Source organism: Acanthisitta chloris, unplaced genomic scaffold, assembly GCF_000695815.1.
Source record: "Acanthisitta chloris isolate BGI_N310 unplaced genomic scaffold, ASM69581v1 scaffold489, whole genome shotgun sequence".
NCBI classification, from domain to species: Eukaryota; Metazoa; Chordata; class Aves; order Passeriformes; family Acanthisittidae; genus Acanthisitta; species Acanthisitta chloris.
In genome coordinates this window covers 9,273-24,751 of record NW_008689541.1, presented here as the reverse complement: position 1 = coordinate 24,751, position 15,479 = coordinate 9,273, and the positions used below count along the sequence as shown (strand labels likewise).

General features: G+C 42.6%; 2 protein-coding genes across 4 annotated transcripts in view; one reads left to right on the top strand and one right to left on the bottom strand.

The window, feature by feature from the left end:
- LOC103808630 (ras-related protein Rab-19-like) overlaps positions 1 to 2,266 on the top strand; it is a gene marked incomplete at its 5' end in the record, with an annotated part of 5,858 nt that extends 3,592 nt beyond the window's left edge. Inside the window, one exon of the mRNA XM_009081425.1 lies at positions 2,261 to 2,266. Within this exon, the coding sequence (XP_009079673.1) occupies positions 2,261 to 2,266 (6 nt within the window). The remainder of the gene's footprint in view (positions 1 to 2,260) is intronic.
- Positions 2,267 to 5,794: 3,528 nt separating this feature from the next.
- The window catches only part of MKRN1 (makorin ring finger protein 1), a 13,483-nt gene continuing 3,798 nt past the window's right edge, over positions 5,795 to 15,479 (bottom strand). The window contains exons 2-8 of one of the 3 annotated variants that reach the window (XM_009081422.1): positions 14,616 to 14,842; positions 11,872 to 12,012; positions 9,910 to 10,136; positions 9,202 to 9,416; positions 8,384 to 8,494; positions 7,797 to 7,935; positions 5,795 to 7,384 (exon numbers count right to left, since the gene is read on the bottom strand). In XM_009081422.1, the coding sequence (XP_009079670.1) occupies positions 7,172 to 7,384; positions 7,797 to 7,935; positions 8,384 to 8,494; positions 9,202 to 9,416; positions 9,910 to 10,136; positions 11,872 to 12,012; positions 14,616 to 14,842 (1,273 nt within the window). In that variant the 3' untranslated portion in view covers positions 5,795 to 7,171. The remainder of the gene's footprint in view (positions 7,385 to 7,796; positions 7,936 to 8,383; positions 8,495 to 9,201; positions 9,417 to 9,909; positions 10,137 to 11,871; positions 12,013 to 14,615; positions 14,843 to 15,479) is intronic. The other 2 variants (XM_009081423.1, XM_009081424.1) reach the window with 2 other exon arrangements.

Below are 15,479 nucleotides of genomic sequence, written 5' to 3'. Positions count from 1 at the left end.
TGCTGAAGAGAGATCTTGGGAAGAACTTGAAAATTATCATTCTTCCAAGGCTATTCGGTTCAATTTTATTCAGTTGATGAAAGTGTTCTATGTGGTCTCAAGCCATCTCTCTTGATATCTCCACCTTGAAGTTTGACTTGTAAGCATTCTCAGAGAACATTGTTGCTGTTGGGAACACAGGTTGCTTTGAACATGACAAGGTGAATTTCTGAGCTGTGAGTACTCAGGAAGCTGCCAGCCTTTGCCTTAACCAAAGAGAACTGTAAAAATTACTGCCTTTAATTATATCCTTAAGTGTTTTGCTGGCTGTGTCAGAAGATAAATTTGCACCAGAGCTCTGCGTTGATTTGACCCTTCTAAGCTATGTTGCTTCTTCTAAGGGCAAGCACTTTTCTCTCTGCCTGTAGCTGTAAAGAGTCTGACACATGCTTGGACAGCACTAACCCACTGATGCTTACACTTGTATTTAGGGGCTGTCCTGCCACCAGCCATCTAGCCACCCAACCCGAGGAACTTAACATTTGTGAAAAAGTAAACGGTTGCACATCTGTACTGCCTCCCTCACCAGGCAAACCTGGGGACATCTCTGGGGTTTCATACCAGGCAGAACAGGATGCACTCCTTCCTGGGGGGAGAAGAGTTGTCTTTCACTTAGCTCTGTAATGTTAAGAATTGTTTCTAGTCCTAGTCTCCATCTTGCTACACAGACTTGCTAGGAGTACTGAAGCTTCCAGTGAGAGGGCTTTTTTTTCTCTCCTCCCCCCTAACCTCATCTTGCTTTTGATGTGCTGATTTTAACCAAAAGACTTCTGTGGCTTGTGTGGTGGGCCAATGGCAGCTTGGGACTATGCCTGTAGATTTTCAGGGGAGTGTGAAGGATGGATTCAAGCTCCTGTAAAACTCAGCAAGGGGTAAGATGGTTTAGTTAGGTAACTTGTTGGTAGAGCAGTAAGGGAACAATATGGGGTGCACCAGAAAGCTGTCCTAGGCCAGTATATATGGTACTGCTATGGAGACTGAATGTTGTGGTAGCAATGGAAGGTTTTGTATTGCTTCTCCCAAATGCAGACTCTGCTACTGGGGGCTCACTTCTTTTATATAGCTGAACCAAATGAAGGGCTGGAGTTGGGGTTTTGTTCATGTGGGTTTTGATTTTTTTTTTCTTCTTTTTCCCAGTAGATGGAAACAGGGAAGGAGAGGGAGGAAAGCAATATTTACAGAGGAAAGTTTTTTTGACTGCAGTCCACATGTACCAAAGGGCATCACTTAGTTACTGTTAAGCCATGAACTGCAACTCAAACTCTGTAACAATAAAATACAGTCTATGTTACATGCAAAGCCTGGGAAGTTTGGTGTGTTGCTAGTGTACTTGTTGACAGTCTGTCCATGTTTCCTAAGTCCTTGAAAAACAGGGAAAAAACATGTAGCAAATATTTCTGGAAAATCTTGTTGGAGAAGCACAAAAAATAAAGCAGAATGAATCATTAATTTATAGTCTTGTAAGTATTTCTAATATTATCGATGCTGTCTCTGGCCAGTCTTTGCTATCACATGCAGAGAGCAGGGGTTAACTTCAGCTGTTTGTAAATTAAGGGTGAAATGTTCCATGCTGGCCTCTAAGCCTTTTGCTGTAGCTTGCTGTGGAGAAAGCTTCACCTTCAGATGTCCTCTTGCTGATGTTTACTTTTTAAATCTTAATTTCTTATTCATTTGGTACTAGCCTAGTAGCTGCATTTCAGTTTGCACATTTAAGCAATAGTAAATACAACAACCTTTCAAAGTGACAAGCAAACTTCCAGACAACTAGTTTCTACACCTCTCATCAGTATGAAAAATCTAATGTAAGCCTAATATCTCTGCTCCTAGGAGTAGTTTGTAATACGTAATTTTTACTTTTTGGATTTTTAGTAATTTCCAGGAGACTGTAATGGAAAGCATTGTGTTCATCTCCAGTTACTCCTTCATTAGTCAACAAAGAGAGGAAGGATGTTACCAGCAGAGTGTTAACCTTTGTATGCTTCATTTGGTTTACTACCTTAATTAGTGATTACGAAGTTATTTTGCTTACCCTCATTATAGAGACTTTGCAGGCTCATGTGATGCTCCCTGACTTTCCAGCACTGCCAGGTTACAGGGCTCTTGCCATTCTCTTCCCACATACATGGAGTTACTTGCAAAGTAAGTCCTTTCTTGGCAGAGAGCTGTGCAACACGGGATTAGGGAGAACAGGCTTGTGACACTGTTCCCTTTCCTTTATCAGGTCTAACGGGCTCCCTGCTACTCTTTCAAGAAACTAGTCTTAAACACCTACCTGCTGTGTAGCTAAACCAGGAGTGTGACCTCTTTTGCTTGGTTCTGTTTGACACCTTCCACACAGCCTTTGGGCAGTTACACTGAGTGGCTTCCACAGGGTCCTTTTTCAAGCTGTCCTGGTGGGAATGAAGAGCTGCAGCAGTTGCCAACAAGGTTCTTCAGACAGTAGATTAGTAGCAATATTATTCATGAAGTAATACCTGAAGCTATAAGCTTTTAAAGAGTCCCTTTATTATAGCATGTTCTTCTGGAGGGTAAGATAACCACTTGATTAAAAAACAATCTCGGTGTAATTTCTGCATTTATGCCTTTCCCCATCAGAGCAGATGGAGACATGTGGCTACAAGAAGACAAAGCAGCATTAACTGCTACAGAACCTTATATTAATGGCTGTGCTCCCCAGCATCATATGCAAATTCAATGTGCTTTGTGACAGCATCTTTAATGAATTTGTACCAAGTGTAGCTTATTGTAATGTTGTTTACAACACTATTCTAAAACCTACTACTTGTCCCACAGGTTTCAGTCTTGAGACCTGCATATTCAGCTTGAAGATGAGCTCATTTGTTAGGTTCTTTACCTACTTGGAAGTATTTGAATCTCAGCTGTGGCACAGTACTTGCATTGGTGTCACAGCCACGCCAGATGAGATTGAACCAGTACCTACCCATGAAATAGGTGGGAAAAAAATGCTGTAAGTATTTTAAAATGGGGCTGACACCTCCCAGTAGCTGACTGGTTTAAAACCCAATATAACAGCAACCTAGTGATGTGGAAGGCATATAGCACTGCCTACATGGTTCAGATTTGCTTCATCTGCAGGAGACAGGCTCTTAATTACAAAAGCTGAGGTTCTTATTTAGTCATTCCAGTTAACATTGAGACAGAGAAAGCAATTCTCAGGCCCTGAACAGAGGTGGAGAGCTCTATTCTGGAGCCTACCTTCAGGAAGAAGATGCTTGTCAGTGCTTTTGGACAAGCAACAGAAAGCTTCCCCCCAGCCAGGTGAGTGCTCTAACTGCAGTGCTGCTATGGGCAGCCTGCAGCTGGAAGGGGCACCTTGAAGCAGATTTTTCATGTCTCACCTCCCAGAACACCACGTTTGGCTGCAGGTATGTGGCTTTAATAGTAACTGTTGAGTGTACTGACTCCTGAAACCATTTTCAAGCACCACTCTCAAACAAAACCGTGTTAAGAACTGGAACTAAAACAGGTAATGCTGGGCTGAGTCCTTTGAAGAGATTTAGACAGGCCAAGAGTCCCTTTTTCCTCAGAACACTTCACCTTTGAATAAGAATGTGCAGTTTGAGATGGGTAGGACTTATAAAAATATTTTAAAGCATTTTTTGTAATGTTGTTATTCCAAAATCAATCTTCATGCAACTGCCTGCACAGCCTCTATGCAGGCACAGCAAGCTGTTGCCAAACAGGTGTTGACTCTGGCTTGACAACGAGTGACACATACCACACATGTAGATAACAAGGGCAGAAATGTTCACATACTTGCAATCCTGCATTTCCTTGCTACTGCTGTGTCCACAACCAACCTCTCTTACACCTTTTTCACTGCTAAGTCTGGTTTTGCTAACTTGAACTGAGGCTCACAACTACAGACTAATACCTCTCTCGAATGCTAACATTAAACTGCCTTTGTAGCTACTTGATCTTTGAAGTGCAGTCCTGTATCGAAATCATAAGGGATTACATGTGGATTCCCTCATTTTAAGCTGCTGAAGCAGTAATAATTTCATCTACATACCTCATAGCTCATGGTACCCTCCAAACAGGGATCGAGTTTGTACCTGCCTGGCAGGGAAGCTCCTTTGTATTTCATTAAATGAACCAGGCACCCCCCAAAGATTACAATCCTATTTGGGCTACAGCCAAGGGCTAGCTGTGCTACCACCACTAGAGCTAAATCAGCAGAGGCTTGTTTGATCACAGACCAGTGGGAACAAGTAGCACACTTCCTCTGCACTTACATCTAATTTGATGTAAAACTGTCTCTTCTGCTATCTATTCTGGCCTAGGTAGTAAAGTCAAGGCACTCCAAGTGAGAGCATGCATCTTTTTTTAAAGATTTTTTGTTTTGAAATTAGATTTTGCTGGTGGAAGGTATGGAGACTTTACAGGTTTTTCATCTTGACACTACTCTGTGGCTTCTTCAGTTTGTGTGTCTTAGGTATTTCCTTAAAGAAAACATAGCACAGCTTAAGTTGTCACCTTCCATCTTTTTACATTGTTAGCCTTGATTCCACTGAATTTGTTCCTGTTCTTACAGAGGAAAAACATAGCTTACTAACATATTCATTTCAAAGGCCCCACTATTTTCACTCATTCCAGGCTGGGCTTAGCAACAAGCCTCCCACCAGCACAGCTCAGACAGGAGGTGGCACACAGCAGTACTGCTTGATGACAAATTCGTGTAACTTGCAGACCAGAAACCACAGCACACTTCAAAGCCAGAGAGCAATAGAACCCACTTGTCACAATGCACGTGACTACCTCAGTCACCTTACAGCTAGACAGAAAAGCCTCCACCAAAGCAAGTTCTTATTTGTGCACTCTCAGCCTCCCCTGTGACACAAAGAAGCTTCAGTAGCAGCAGCATCCACTGTTGTGCCACATGTACACCCACCCACAGAGCAAGGCATGCCACTGCTGACCCCTTACAAAAGAAATCTCATGTGTGTGGTCTGGCTGCAAAGTTTAGAACCTTCTTCTACCTTACCAGAACACATCATTATTAAACTTACATTTGAAAGCAGCTTCCCAATAGGATGTAACAACTCGTGTTCACCATGTAGGGGAGGAAGGTTTTCATTTTTTGTTTCTCCCTCTACCAGTTTTAAGGGCCACTTGCTCAAATTACTTTCCTTTTCCCCCTCTGCTACTTGCCCCTGGAAAAAAACTCCCCAGACAAACCAAAGATGGCTTTAGTCAGTTAGAAACTTTTCTTACATATCCTTCATCATCTGAGTATGTTTCTAGCAGTTTGCTTCCAAGATCATGTATTTCTGCAGAAGAATGCTCCTTGCTGAACACACACAAGCTTAAAGAAGTATGTGGAGTCTCAGAAGTGGCCTGGAGCAGTGCTTGGACATGCTGTCCAAGCAGCATTCGCAACAGGTAACTCTGGATAGTCTTCACTGCAGCTGATTTTGTTCAGGGCAAACGCAATTAACAGTGCAGAACTTCTTTGTGAGAAATCAAGCCACGTCTGTTCACACTAACAGCCCCAGATATTCCTTCAGCATTTCAAATGTTTCAGCTGTCTGTTTGGAATATGTTCCCTACATTACAGATTCTTTGCTGGAAAGGCTTTAACAGTGCTAAAGGTCTGTATCAAGCATGATACAATGCTGCAGGAGTTAAGAATAAGTGACATAAATGTCTTTGTATTTACAGAATACACACAAAACAAATCAATCAAGCTCCAGCTTAAAAAGAACAGACTAACTTCTCATTGAATTTTTTTGATTTTTTTTATTTGGGAAAAGTGCTTCTTACAAAAGGCAGCTGCAAAACAATACCTTATAGACCTCAGAACAATTTCTCATTCCATTTAAAAGTGAAAGGAGAGGCAGTCTAGGGGACAAGAGCAGCAGGAGAACAGATCACAGGGCATCCACAAGTCAATAAAAAACAGCAATAATGTAATGCAAGGTTAAAATTCCTGTGCTGGGGCTTTGGTGGCAAAGTAATTTTTCAATGCAAATTACAGCCAGAAACTACATGACTGCCTTTGTAAGCAGTAACTCACCTAAACTGAACAGCTTTATCAGGCAACCTGCCCAACTCGGATGCAGAGAGGCACATGTTCCTCAAACCAGCTGAGTGGCACAGCGATTTCCTAGCAAAGCTCATGGCTTAAGTGGTTACAAAAAGTTCTAAAACTTACAGAGCAATGAAGCTAAAAGGTCCTCTCTGGTGTTCCTCTGACCCCACCTTGGCTAACCGGATTTCTGCTCCTGGACAACCCTAACCATACGTATGAAGGAGAGCTGGTGTATTAGGGAGTGCTGTCTATCAAGTTAAGCAATAGTTAAGATTGTTGCCACGGACTGGGCTGAGACCACTAAACCAGTTTCATGTCCAATTGGAGGCTAGACTTCATGCACCAAGAGGGGATGAAAGATGGTTTTGTTACTTTTAACTTACACAGAGTCTCCCCATCCTTGAGGTCCAACTCTACATTTATCTGTATATACACATAGAGAGTTCTCCTTTCACAAAGACATTTTCCTTTCATGCTAAACACAGTAAAAACCCAGAACGTTCACACCTGGTTCTGGTTACACAGTAGTAATAGTAATGTGCAAGTAAACAGAGACCAAAATCACAAATGAAAACGTGTACATGAGGGGGCTGGAACAGAGCTGATGCCAGAAAGAGGATTTATATCTGGCCTGAAATCAGAAATATTGGTACAAAGACAGAATAAAGGCCATCAGCCAATTTACATCCCCACTGCATGGCCACTGCTCATTTTTGTATCTGGGCTCTTCAAAATGAGTGTGGAAGTCCTGTAAACACTTTAACCCTGGAGCTGGGTGAACTCTTTTGGGTACACAGATGAAGCAACAAACCTAAGCTAACTGTTTGACAGTTAAATTTATTTTTACAAAAACTAACATTTTAAAGATTCATTTCTTGTTATTTGTTTAAACAGAGGAAAAACAACACTCCTGGGGTGGGAGGGGAAGAGATGGGAAGAGACAGACCCTGGGTAAAAGTTATTACAACAGCACCTGGAATTGATCGGCCTGCTTAGGAGAAACACAGGCACTGCCACAACACCACAGGTAATAGCTACTGCCTGAAGCCAAAACGACAGTCCACACTCCACTGACAGGTGCTATAGATCCAAGTCATAATAATCTTCCAGCTCGTCATGAAATAAGTCCCACTCGTCCTCGGAATCTGTTAGCTCATCGTCACCTCCAGCTGCCAACAGCATAAGCAACATCTCACCAAGCTCGAAGGTGACCACCTCATCCTCATCGGTTTCGAACGGATCCCCGTTCTCTCGCTCCTCGATGAACTCCCAGAATCGGTTCCTCCGCTGAGCCTGCAAGTAGAACACAAGCATTGCCCTAGGTGACCAAGTGGTACAAAGCAGGACACCTTTCCAGAGGCTGACAGCATTCAGCCCTTGGTGCACTTTCTGACATGCAAGAAATCACATCTCTCTTTCAGGGAGATACTGACTTCCAGTAGAATTTACCCTCACACACCCCTAACTACTAATGCTACCCAACATTTCTACTTCGCTGTGTTGTAGGAGACTTCAAAATCTAGTCTTTCCACCCTGGCCTCCAGCACCCACCAACTTCAGAGCACTGCTTCCTTTAAAATCACCATTAGAGAGGTCTATCCGAAGTAGAAGAAAATAGTCAACATTTCCCTGTTCTCTTCTCAAGGCGGATGACACCTCTCGCACTCTCTCTCTATGGAAAGGACAGACAAATAGCAGCACTGACCCGGTATCTGCTGGATGTTCCCACTTTGGGTCTCTGTGGTTCCTCTTGGCGGCCATCAGGATATTCATGCTTGTAAAAACAGTTCCCTCCAAACGGGCAGCTCCCACGGCCTTCATCAAAATACCTGCATGGCTTGTTGCTGGAAAGGAAAATATCGCAACCCTTACTGACAGCAAACCCCCACCAGTCTTCAGAATTGCATTTACCTGTGTTCCACAAGGAACTCAGGCACCAGGAGCCGAAGGGATTTTTGTCAGTACAAGACCTACACACAGAAACGACGTATTACCCCGCATGTGTGGGTCAATGCATGCAGAGGGACACTGGTGGTTCGCAGTGCACAAGCTCATACCGCCTTATGGCTACACCACCAGCGTTTTGTGTGGAGAAGGGAAAGACTGAGGGCAAAGAACACAGGAACAGCTTTGGGAATGTGTGGCTGCATGCAACTGTGGGCAGATAGGCCAAAACACACGTCACGCATGGTGGTGGCAAAGAGATGTGCGGGGGCTGGACATCAACACCCTTCTCCATGTGTGCCTTTTCCTCTGCAGTCTCAACCTCACAAAAGGCTGCAGTGCTCATACCTCATTGCCTCCTTGTATTTCTGAATGAGTTTCTGCTTCTCTTCCTTCTCCTCCACCCAGTACTCACTTGGAATGACAAAGTTAGATGTGATCCGACATTCTGGGCAGGACCTGGGAAATGAACAGACTGCGCTGCAAAACTCCACATTACAGGGCGCTCCCTCTCCTATGTAACAAGTCAAGGCATACATCCAGTTTAAAAGAGGTCTTGTACTCGCATACTTGCTGTATGACCTTTTCAGTCTAGACTCTCCTACACATGAAGACAACCTAACCTCTCTTGTTCAAGAATTCAATGGCAATGGCAGCTGGTCAGCTTGTCTTAGAAAAGCTTGAAAAAACACTTCACACAGACTCCTTTTTCTTTAGAATTAAATAAATTTATTTTGGTACGATTCCTGTATTTATTTGATTGAACTTTGTATTTTTTTTAGAACAGCCTTAAATGGAGAAATGTTCTGTCAACTGAGTAATGACCTAGGGCAGTAATGAATTAAGCAGCATACATTCTGAACTGGTTAATCTGTCTCCAGATGCCTGCCTGGGTGTCCAAGACATGAACAGTAACCACTGGACAACATGCTACAAAATAAACAGCAGTTGTTTCTACCATTGTGAGTCTTGCAAACTTAATCCATACTAACCAAATCAGAGTGTAAATGTTATCCCTGACAATTACTTCACTTCCAAACTAAAAGTTAGCATGCATTAAATGCAGTCTCTGTGCACTCTGTATCTGAAAGTCTGTTGCAAGTTGTCATAAGTTACTAAGCTCTTCCACAGTAACAAAGCACAATCGAAATGGGAAAGTGCCTCACTTTATAATCTTGCTCTCAAACTGTTTAGCACTCCTCCACTTGCGGATGCACTTGAGACAGTAAGTGTGGCTGCAGTTGGAGAGGATCCCAAAGCGGCGCTCGCTAGGGTTAGCTTTCTCATACACCACCTCCATGCATATCCCGCACACCATGTCTTTACTACGCTGGACGGCAAAGGAAAGCTCCATGTCCTTCTCGTGAGCTTCAATGCAAGACTGAAAAGGAGAGACAAAGAAAACAACTACAGACACAACTGGTCACCTGGTGAGGCCTAAGCAGGTTTTTAAACTCCGTTTTACTCTGCTGTTTTGCATAGTGAATGGAATACAATGAAGCAGAAAAAAAATCTTTATCCTCAAAAAAAGAAGCTGCTCAAATAATGGGAAGCAACCAATTCGGAGTTCAAGTTCCTTCCTTCAGACATTGCTTTTAAACACAAAAAGGCAAGCTAAAAGACCATCCAAGTTTTACTCGGCAAAGAACAAAGCTTTAGTATCTTTAAGCAGACTGCAGTTCCAGGACAGGTAAGGAAACCCAGCTGCTTTTGAGTACAGCTCTGACAGGAAACAATCTAGTTTACAACAGGAACTTCATTCACTGCCTGACCTGCACACATCTTCAAACAAAAGGGAATTAGTAACAAGTGACTGAGGGGACCTAGGAAGCAACAACTCACAGCTGTTTAACACCGGACAGTTCTTTGTTTACCTTTATATGCTGAGATCTCTGTGCAGCATCAATTGGATGCAAGACCTGCAGGCCACACATATCACACACATCCCCATGGATATACACGCAGTTCTCTCCGTAACGGCACTCTCCTAGCGCAGCGTAGGGGCACAGCTCCTTCTTGATCTCCACATCTGCCTGCTGCTTCTCGTATTCCTCCTCAATCACCATCTCCTGCAAGGGTGCTTCGGCGCAAAAAGGAGCAGCTAGGAAAAGAATTAAGGACAGTAAGCAATGCAATCAGATTTGGAACATCAGGAGTAAGAATACTCGAGTTACCCGAAGAGAGTAACAAAAACAACCCAGGTTCATATCAGTCCAAGTTTCACACACCCTCAAGCTGAACTAAAATATTTTCCCCACTCAAATTTCAATAGCAATTGCTTCATCCTTCAACCCAGACAAGACTAAAGCTATCAAGGTTTCAGTGGCCAGGGCAGATCCATTTACAGGCTACATCCACACTAGAAAAATCCCACTAGTCCTCACACTCTGTTATACAGACTCTGACTCAGCAACAATTAAGCTACAAATCTCTAGCTGCTTCTAGACTCAGTTTCACTTCAGCTAATTCTTTTCACATCAGCTAAAGTTAATGGGATTTTTCCCAGAAATTACACAGCTGAAGTAATGAAAATCCATCACAACAAAAGGCTTGTGTGGCCACACCACATCAGCACATCAGCAGTTCCTTACATGCAGGTTAATTAGCACCTTGTTGTTCAGCCTAAACTCTCGCTTCTAGACTCCCATGCATCTCTAGGAATAACAGGAAAGTGGTGTCCCTGCCTCTCACCAAAATAACTCAGTTCTACATACCTGCCAAAAAACCTATCCTGAACAGATACCTGGTCTATGAGTCAGACATATGAACCTAAGAAACTAGAATCAGGCTATTTTTACCACATTCTAAGCTAGCCATCAGTATTGCAAAATCCTAAATTAATTCCTTTATCTAATTCTAAATGGAACTGAAATCTGTGCAATTTCTCTTCCCCTTGAACAGCTGCTGAGTAACAGTTGTCCCTGTACCTCTTGAAACACATGCTTGTCTGTGTCACCACAATTCAAACAGCCTTGTGAGGTGGTTACATAAGCAGGATGATTACCAGGTTACAGGACAAAAGCAGTCAGTGTGAAACTGAAGGTGTAACAAACAAAGCATTACTATATTCAGAATAAACACAAAGAAGAACAGCAGTTGGACTTCATTTACATAACCAGGAGCTGTTACAAGAGTAACAAGTCATCCATGCTGTAAGAGAGTGTGACTTTGTTTGAGCACTAGATTTGGAAAAGTAAGCAAAAACTACCAAAAGCATGCTTGAATCAGTTAAAGTGAAGGACAGAGTTTTCCTCAAAATGAATCAGAGGCTGCACACACAGAGTTTTCATCCCCAAGGAGCAAAGAGAGACAATGGACATGCATCAGTCTGTTAGGTTTTGGATGCAGAAAAAGCAGATCCCAGAGACCACAGTTTTGGGGGATAAGCACATACTGAAGACCAGCGCAGGAAAATGTTAGCTCTTAAAGTAAGTTTAAGTCTCGAACCATCTCTGGCTGCAGAGGTTACTCACACTGATCTTGGAACAGCCTGTTTGTTAGAAACATACTTTTCAAAAGCAAGTGAGTAACAGAATAAGAAGTCACCTCCCACCCTGCTCATTTTTCAGCTGGAGATTCCCAACCAAAGTATGTTCTAGTGAGTTGGCACCGAGAAAACCAACAAGCAACCACACGCTAGGCTCTGCCTGCACTTCTGAATAGCTCAACATGAGAGTCTGTACTTATTGCAATTCCACTTGCCCTCCCATTTGAAATCCATGATCTCCACTTTCAAAAGTAATAACCAAAATCACAACTACCAATCAGTTCCTGTTCCCTCCACTGTTGTATTTGCCATTGATCATTCTAGTTCATGTTGTTAACAGATTTTTTACCTAGTTGAGGGCCATGAAGATGATTAGAGGGATCGAACACCTCTCCTATGAGGAAAGGCTCAGAGAGTTGGGGTTGTTCAGCCTGGAGAAGAGAAGGTTCCAGGGTGACCTTACTGCAGCCTTCCAGTACCTGAAGGGGCCCTACAAGAAAGATGAAGAGGAACTTTTTACAAGGGCATGTAGCGATTAAGACACAAAGGGTAATGGCTTCAAATTGCAATTCAACCTGAAAGAGGGTGGGTTTAATTAGATATTGGGAAGAGATAGATGCTGTGAGGCTGGAATAGCATGCAGATCTTCTCTATCTACTGCACATATCACCTGCAGTTTTGCTGCTTCTTTGAAAGCACAGTTAGAGAAATTCAGAAGACTCCACTGCCTCAGTAGTTCCAAATCAAACATCCCACTTCCCTCTATTATTCTGTCTGCTCTCCAGTAGGTGAACTCAACCTTCACCTTCTCACTGCCCATTTCACAGTCAACAGGGTTAAATTGATGCTAGTGAAAAAACAGGTTACCTTTGATCCACACACCACCTGCTTCCATACTAGGATACCCTCTGTAGCATCAAATAGATTCATCTTGTAGTAGCAGGAAGCAGCCACTCAATAGTGTTTCTTTTACTTCTGTTTTTCTACTCTACCTCAATTACTCCAGAACATCTAGCAGCAGTAGCTGCAGAACCAATATGTAAATGGAGCACATCTGCACAAGAACCAAGTGAATACCCAAAGAACCGTCACTATTGCCTATGCCAGCTCCTCAAGTCATCTTTGAGACACCAGGTTTGTTCCCAAATCAGAGAGTCAGAGTAAAAGATGAGCATTACAGCCCAAGCTATGCATGGTTAAACTGCCAACCCTCAATTCATCATCTCTAAGACAATTTAAAACACAGAGGTTTCTAGCTAACCTTGAGAATTGGGCTCCAATTTGAAGTTTCCAAGTATCTGTACATTTCATTTGACAAGAACAACCTGTAAAGCTTTAAAGTATATACTATAGGACCACACTACCTTCCTGATCACTACAGCAAGGTTCTTGATCTCTGTGGCATAAATAAAGACAGTGGCTTCAGAAAAATCAAGTTTTTTTAAAGTCACCATGTGACTTTGTGTCCTGTAGCGATGGTCAGAACAGAAACAGCTGAGTGTTTGTACCTTAAAATGCATCCAATTTCAAAGGCTATAAACTAGAGACTTTGCAACAAGATTCAGAAAAGAGAATGTTATTCTACTTAATCTGGCACAGGTTTCCATGAAAAAGTAAGTATGACCCCCTAGAAAAAGGAAGTGCTTCAATAAAGCTAAGTAAGTTAACGGTATAATAGAATGCTCCTACACATCAGAAATTCCAGAGAAAGCACCAGCTCTTCTGTAAGGAGGAGGTGTGTTTCAAAAGGTCTCTGGCTGTTCAAACTAGCAATGAACTGATTCCAGCCCTTGATGGAGACTGAGGCCCAAGAGACTGACTCTTCTCTGATTTGCACAGGACAAAAGACAGCAGGCAAGCTGAGGCAGGGGAAATTCCAACTGCGTACTAGGAAAGAAGCTTTCCTTGTGTAAGAAGTCAAACACTGCAAAGGATGCCTGGAGGTTATGGCACTTTGAACATCTCTGAGGACAGAGACTCAACTAAACAAAGCTCCTGGCAAACTGTGAGCAGGAAATAAACTAAATGAAATCCAGAGGTCCTTTCCCATCTACACCATTCTATTCTGATTAAAAGATTTACAAAAAGATCATGGTCTGGTCACAGACACATCAAACAATTCCATAATCAAACTTTGCAACAACACTAGCAAGCTGTTTGTGCCCCTTGACCATTCCTTTCCTCTTCACCCTCCTCAGATCAGATCACAGCAGGCTCCAAGGAACACCCTGTACCACTGAGAAGGTAATTCTTTTTTTCAGACATGAGAATCTTGAGTGCTGCTGTAGAGACAAAGTATAATCTGAGCACAGTATGACAACTTCAAATTCTTCTGGGCACAAGGTGTCCTGTTTGAATTCAAACAATTATTTGAGTACTCATGTCATTCAGTTTTAGAGAGCCAAATGTCAGAAATTATGTTAAACATCTTCAGCTTACTTTTCACTTAATATTTAAGACTTTGTGCTACCTTTCTGCAGGGAAAGCAGATGGCAAGTATGCTACTCAAACAGTCTGGTCCCATATGATGAGCTGCTTCAATCTCATTATCCTCATGAGCTGTCATACTATTAGAAAACTGAGTCTCAGAAAGGGAACTAGAATAAATGATTTTCAGTCTTTGGCCTGAATTGCCATGGGATTCATGAAAGCAAGCATTAGGCTTCAACTGATTCCACAGGAATCTGTACCTCCACTGAAAAACCTTTACAAGACTGCAAAAACACTCCAAAACAAACCAACCAACCCACCCAGAACACAGAGGCAGCAGATTCTCTCTCCAGAGCAGTGATACTAATTGCAGAACCACTATTTTCTATTCCCATCACATATGCAAACTAAACTTCAAAGGAGGAGTTTCCCAAGTCATTCAGAGCCACAGCAAGAGGAAGCCAGTCATGCAGAGCCTGTCCTTAAGTATATCTGGTTTCACAATGTTAGTAATAACCATCCTACTATTCGTGTTGGAAAACCCAGGCTCACTTGAAGGGATTAATAAATATGGATAGCTGTACCCGAGCCATTAGAAGCAACGTACTACACATAAACTGCTGACCCATGGTGAAAATTCCCTGTTACCCATGATCAGCTTACCACGTCCACAGTATGGCTGCCCAGGGACAAACTCCACTGCATTCACCCAGTCTTCAGCACCCACTCCTGCAGCTGCCAGTTCTGGATTTTCCTCTTCTATCTCAGTAATAAAATCTTCAACTGTTTCTGGGAGTGATGTGAAGTCTGAGGACACTGAAGGATAGATTTCTGCGTCTGGGTCCACATCAGTCACTTCTTCCTGTATTAGTGGTTTGGTATGTTCATACCTGAAAAGTTACAACACATCATGTCAACTTGTCACACCAAAATACCTCTGTAAACCAGCCCAACATATTGGAAATAAACCGATGGAGATGTGAATGTGCTATCTGGAAGGAGGACCTAGACATGGCTTAGAAGAGAAAGCGATAAATAATCCTTCATAGAGATATCCTGCCACTTGTGTGATCTGTCAGCACTGCTTAAGGAAACAGAAGGCACTCCAAGATTTTGCAGAAAAATGGAGCAGCATAACACAATTCTTATTTAACTTACATAGAATAATCTTCAATTATGTCCAAAATGGGTCAAGTCCCTATTACATATGCAGAGAATTACTGAATGAGAAAAATCAGTTTGCTCAGCTTTATAATGAGAAGACTAAGGGCAGACACTGCTAATCTTCAACTACCTCATGGGAAGTCACAGGAAAGATGCAGCCAGTCTACCAAGAGGTGCAGCAACAGGATGACAGTAGATACCAGTCCAAAATGGGAAGGTACAGTTAGATATTAGGAAAAAAACACCCAAATGCTGTGAGAGTAGTCAAATACTAAAATGGGCACACAATCTTCAGCCTTGCAGCCACTGCAAGCTTGACTTGACAATGTCTTGGGCAACCTGTCCTAAGCTGGCACAGCTTCA